Source organism: Buceros rhinoceros, unplaced genomic scaffold, assembly GCF_000710305.1.
Source record: "Buceros rhinoceros silvestris isolate BGI_N320 unplaced genomic scaffold, ASM71030v1 scaffold6321, whole genome shotgun sequence".
Lineage (NCBI taxonomy): Eukaryota > Metazoa > Chordata > Aves > Bucerotiformes > Bucerotidae > Buceros > Buceros rhinoceros.
Window position 1 is genome coordinate 115087 of NW_010392584.1, and position 5908 is coordinate 120994.

Genomic DNA, 5908 nt, shown 5'->3' on the forward strand with positions numbered 1-5908 from the left:
AGCAGGTCCTGTGTTTGTATAATAATATATAATGCCTTATGAATACAGCAGTTCAGACATACTCGTTTTGGTGGTAAGCTTCAGAGTAGTTTATCTTTTCCATTCCATAAATACATTAAGGTAAAACAAATTAAAATCTTTTCTAACAACTTGCATTTAAAATAAATCTTTGCTAATACTGATTTTGTGCGGTCTTAGGTAAAGGCAGTTGAGATTGATTAAAACGAGGCTCAGTTGTGACACCTGAACAGGTAGCAGTATCAACACAGATGTGGTTTTAAAAAGAGACTGTATTCTTTCCTTGGTAGTGGATAATTTGTGAGTAGTAGGTGACTGATCTATGCATGGTATTCTGACTACATGTGCTAAGATGAGCAGACGTCATCCAATATGCTACACCATTTAACTTGCTATCAAGAAAAGGAAGAGTGTGGCAGGTGGTACACAGAAATTCATAAGAAAATGTAGTAAACCTCTTCAGTCTGGAACAACACTGTTAATTCATTCCACTGAGTCTCACTGATCTGACCATCTAGTCTTGCAGAAAGCAGAGTTGTGTTTCAGTGTCCTTCTGACACTTTTCACTGAAGAGGTAGATTTTGGTTAGAATCAGTTCTCAGTTAAAATCATAATGTTGCCATGGTCTAAGAGGTGAGATATCAGAGATGTCATTTGGGGGGATTTTTTTAAAGAAAATTAAGTGGGTTTCTCCAATTTAAGTTCTGTAGTGATAATCATATTAGGATTTCTTTTTCTTAAATAACAGATATTATTTTTAACAAGTCATTTTATCAGTTTTTTCGTTGAGGACCATCTTTTCATACTCAGTCAGGTATCATTTTATATTTTTTTAAACTTTTTAATTGTTTTTTCATTCATATGCACAAACATGTATACACACATGCATAAAGGCTCTCATGCTGTTGATACATTGGCTGGAGCTGGTAGTGCCAGCTTAAGCTTTTTTAACAGGAGATACCTAGAATTGTAATTATTTGGCTGTATAGAACTCTGCAAGACTTGAATCATTCAGGCCAAAATTTTCCATTCAAGTATCAGAAGACCTTGTTCTTTCAAAGAACAAAGTTAGGAGAAAATAGAATGCTCTGTCCAAATTTTAAAAATCGTTTTGGAGAAGCTCTAGTGCATAGACTCAGTCTTGGAGATGCAGGCTGGGGAAGGAAGGAAAACAGGACTAGAAGGTTGTTTTGTGTGAGAGAGATGCTTTTGCTGGTTCTGTGAGGAATTGCCCATCTCTGGCTAAGTTTTAAACCTTTGGGAAAATATTTGCATGGGATTGAGAGACTTGTTAGAACTTCACCAGTTAAATTCTCGTATCACCTCCAGGACTCCCGTTCTTGGCAGGCCCCGGCTGCCCCGTGCCCGGGTCTGTGATGTCCAGAGGTAGAGCAGCGACTCTTTCATGGGCACCCCCTTGTCATGGGGAAGGAGCTTGCGTGCCCTTGTGAGGTTGAGAGCTGTGCTGGTGGTGGCATGTGCCTCCGGTGGGGTCTCCCAAGGCAGACAGGTCTCAACTGAAGGGTCAGACAAAGTGTGTCCACGGGCAGGATGGGCTCACTAGCCTTCGGGCACCATCCTAGGAGAAGGACAACTCTGACTCCAAACCCGGGCAGATGGAGCTCGTTTAGCCTTGTAAGGCATCCATCATCTAAGAGAAGGATACTCTAACCAAACCTACGACCCGAGGACTTCGCTGTCACCGTCCAAGCTCGCTAGGCCCTGGCAGATGTAAAGGGTGGAGCCAGTTCCGCGCACGCTGCGCCTCACCTAAAAAATCCACCGCGCAGGCCTTAAGGGTGCGCTCATCGCTTGCAGTGAGCGTGGGAAAAGCCCTTCCCAAGTCTTCATTTGCAAGGCCAAGCCATGATGATGATGAAATTCTCATAGGATTATGCCTTTTCTGCATGCATAAGCTGTCACTTAAAAGCTGAGAGGGTTTTTTCTCTGTTGCTGTACACAGAGTTGTTTTGAGGCCAGGTGAAAGAATAAGGAGCAATGCGCCTCAGGCTCTTGGATAGCATGAACTGGCAGCTGGCAGGCAGTGGGAGAGAGGGGCAGGAGGGCGGGATGGAGGGACTGGTTCCGCCTGTCAAGGAATGGTGAGACCAGACGAGGAGTTTACATCTCTGCAACTTTGGGAAAATGGAGCCACACATTCTGTGGTGCCTGGGGTGAGTGCTTCTTGAGGCCTGGGGTGGTGATACCTGAGACTTGACAGTCCTCTGTTGCCAGCAAGAGTCTGAAATTTATTGGCAAAGTCTCAGCCACTGTAGCTGCAGATCTGCATGGAATACTTCCTCTCTCTTCTTACATACCTTCCTTCTTTTATTATGCTTTTACCAGCTTCTGCATGGAATGAGATGGCTATCCTGGTTCTACAAATGACATTCTTACATTCTACCCAAATTTGACTAATAGCAGAAGGCCCAGCCTATGTCAAGTATCAAGAAAGGTGGGAGAGAACAAGAGGGTTCTTATGGAAGAGTTGAATTTATGATTTTGTAATTCAAGACTCTGTTGCAGTGCCTATGCAAGAGAGCACCCAGTTGTGTTTGTTCAGACATTAACTGTGCCATTTCTTCCAGTGTGAGTGCTTGTCTTTGCAATACAGTCTTTTAATTCAGCTTCTGTGTGGTCTGTCTGCAGATAAACATTTGTGCATACATATGCTGTGGTGTAATTACATGTACATATATCTGTTTCCGTAACTGAAATTAGCTGAAAGGGTGTTATACTGCAGCTAGGAATAAGACTATCCAAAGTTAATATATTAAAAATTTATATTTTTGCATGTTGCTTTACTCCCCAGAAGATTTACAACCCCGAGTATGCTAGAGTTAACTCTAAGGTATGTTGAAAAGCATGGTTCAGACATGCAGCAATCTTAATAAAACCATAGTAGTAATTTCAATATTACTAGGATGTTTGTCTCTTTGGTTGTCCTTGCCCATCCCACTATTCAAAAGGAATAGTAACTTTGCAGGTCAAGTCAAGAGTGCTTAGGAAAGGGTAGAGCACCACCAGATTTTTTTTTTTTTTTTTTTGTGCAAGAATTGTGCCCAGCACATGAAGGCATTCATCGTCTTTGGATCAAAACAGCCTGGAGGTAATGGAGGTGAATGTAGTGAAATAGAGGAAGTGATCATCGGGGATCAGCAGAAGGGCTGTATTGTCAGGAGTGGAGTGTGAAAGGGTTAGAAGGGAAACCATCAAACGGTTTCAAGCAAAGTCTGTCGCACATAGAAGCATCTGAAAAGTTCCTCCTCAGAAATTTTGGGGTAGGGTGGAGAGGGAAGACTTGGAGTTTTGCGGTGTTATTTTTCTAAGCAAGCAAGATCTTGAAGACAGTGTTTCAACTCTGAAGGGGGTGAAGTTTCAGGAAGGGTTCTCTAGATAGCTATGACTCAATAAAATTGCACCTTCACGTGGCATAGCTCAACAGTGCCTTTTTGAATCAATGGTTGCAGTCATTTACAGAAATTCAATAGTTGTATCGCCCATTAGTGCTGAATTGAAGGGACTGTTGTAAAGCCCAAGAAAAATGGAGTATAGTGGAAGACATCCAGGGCTGTTCAAATAATAAGCTTACTCGTTTTGTGAAAAATTAACTCCAAAGCCTCAACCATTCAGATAGTTGTTGGATTTTACAAGAGAGCTTTCATTGCCATCTACTGGTCTAAATAGGCAGTTTGCTCCACTACAACAATTTTTCTAAGAACCATTTGGAAAATGTTTGCTTACTGAGAAAATATTTTGAAGAGATTGTTTCAGAATATTCCTTAGGCAAGCTTATCTTTGGCATGATATCAGACCAGTCTGTTTGTAGTTATCTAAGTTGGCATGCCAAGCTTTATGAAAGGAGGCTCGTTTAAACATCTGGAACCTGACGCACCCATAAACGCAATCCAACACATGCTTCACTTCGCAGGAAATCAGCTCTAGGAACACACAGAGGGTTTTGTGTGTGTGCTGTGCAGTGCGTATGTGTGGAAGCACTTTGAAAACTGGACTTGTCAACATTTCTTTTTTACTTCCAACTTTCAAACTGCATAAAATTGAGCCAGACTTGAAGAAAACCTTTTTCTTAATTAGTTCCTCAGAATTTCTAATTACCCCAAAAAATCAGCAGGAGAGCTTGAAACTTGGAGGCTTGATTAAATTAAGTCTAAATCAAGTCATTGACAAGGCAAAATTAGCTTTTTTATAAATACAGTTTTGAAAATGAAAGGCCCAGTTCTGTGCCTTTCTCAAGCAAGACACTGAATCCATAATCCCTTAATAAGATCTCTAGGATAAGTATCTAATTTCTCTATATTCCAAAACATTTTATATGTTTTTCTGTTTATTCAGTATGAAATTCTCAAGAGGTAGATTTCAGTTCTTTTCTGGAGGCATCCATGCTGGCTGAAAAAATCATTGCCAGGCTGCTGTATAACTCAGATTTGCAGAATGTTTGTCTTTCATCAGAACTAGGTGTTTGTACAAGCACTCCCAGACTCCTGCAGATTTGGGGAGCTCAAAATGAGGAGGATCAGGAGTGACGTTATTCAAATTTTTTAAGCTGACTTCACTCATTTTGACAGAAAGGAATGCAAAGATGACCTGGCAGTGGTAATTTCAGTCAGTTCAGAGGTCTCTGCAGCCTTGCACCCACAAGTTCACAAGAAGCTGCTCACACAGTGATTAAATCTGAAGAAACAACTGGGGGAGGATGTAGAAACAATGAAGGCTATTTATTTTACTAGATTTGCTAATTTCGAGTTTTACACTGTGTATTGTATACTGAAGTAAGGTGACAGAATCATGGGGGTGGGGTTGCTTTACTTTTCCCTGCAGCGCTCATATTCATTCCTGAGACTTCCGCAGCCTGACCATCCTCCTAGTGGCCATTGTCTGCAGATCTTAACCAAAGCCTTTGTACTCATTGTCACTTGTGGTTCCTTTTTTTTGTCTTTGTTCTTCTCTCACAGCTACAAGCACCCAGTGTGAAAGGCTTTGATTTTGCTAAGCAACATCTGGGCCAGCACAATAAAGATGATGTCCTGATTATCCATGAGCCAGCTCCTTTACAAGGACCTATTAAGGATACTACCCCATCTGAAAATGGAGATGTGCCCAGCCCGAAATCCAAGATTTCTTCAAAGCCTTCAAAGACTGTTCGACACAGAGGGAGGTCAGTTCACAGAGAGAAAACAATTTGTCGTGGATAACAGTCTATTAATGTATAATCAACAATTACTGTATTTTTAGGGCAATATCAGTGGAAAGAACTGTTTCAGAGTGCTGGGACTCATGTTTTCTAGTGGACAGTCAGAATTACGTCTCACTACTCATTAATACAAGGCTGTGAGAATTTAGTGTCCATTTTTCTCTTACAAGTCAACTTGTTCAATTAAACAGGGTATTTTAAGACACCTCTAAGTTGGCTGGAGGCAAGTCATTGCTTCTTTAGTGGCACACCAAGTGTATGTTTTCTGATGCGTATTGTTTGTGGTGATCTGTAGCTACCAAGACAACAGGTAGTTAAAAACAACTTTAAACCATTGAAGAATAGCAGTGTGTTTTGATTAGTAGTGATCAATACATGTATGATAAGTTGGAATTTCCAGAAATAAGTGGTATCTCCAAAGTTCAGGGAAAATGCACGAGTGTTTTTATTTATGATTATCTAGTTGCTTACATAATAAACCAGCTTTGGTCAAGAAAAGGAGTGATAATTTAGAGCTGTGCAAGTGGAGAAGAGTCTGTCAGCCTTCAGCAGTAATTTCCTAACCTTTCCCAATATCAAGTGATGTGAATGTGTCTTGAACAGGATAGATGCTGTCACAGAGCAATGCAGTGAAGGATGTGCATTGCAAAAAAAAAAAAAAAAGGGGGGGGGGGTAGG

The 5908-nt window shown here is 40.9% G+C and overlaps 1 protein-coding gene across 1 annotated transcript in view; it reads left to right on the forward strand.

The window, feature by feature from the left end:
• KIAA1549 (KIAA1549 ortholog) overlaps nucleotides 1-5908 on the forward strand; it is a 75094-nt gene that overhangs the window by 42909 nt on the left and 26277 nt on the right. Inside the window, exon 10 of the mRNA XM_010144549.1 lies at nucleotides 4992-5194. Within this exon, the coding sequence (XP_010142851.1) occupies nucleotides 4992-5194 (203 nt within the window). The remainder of the gene's footprint in view (nucleotides 1-4991; nucleotides 5195-5908) is intronic.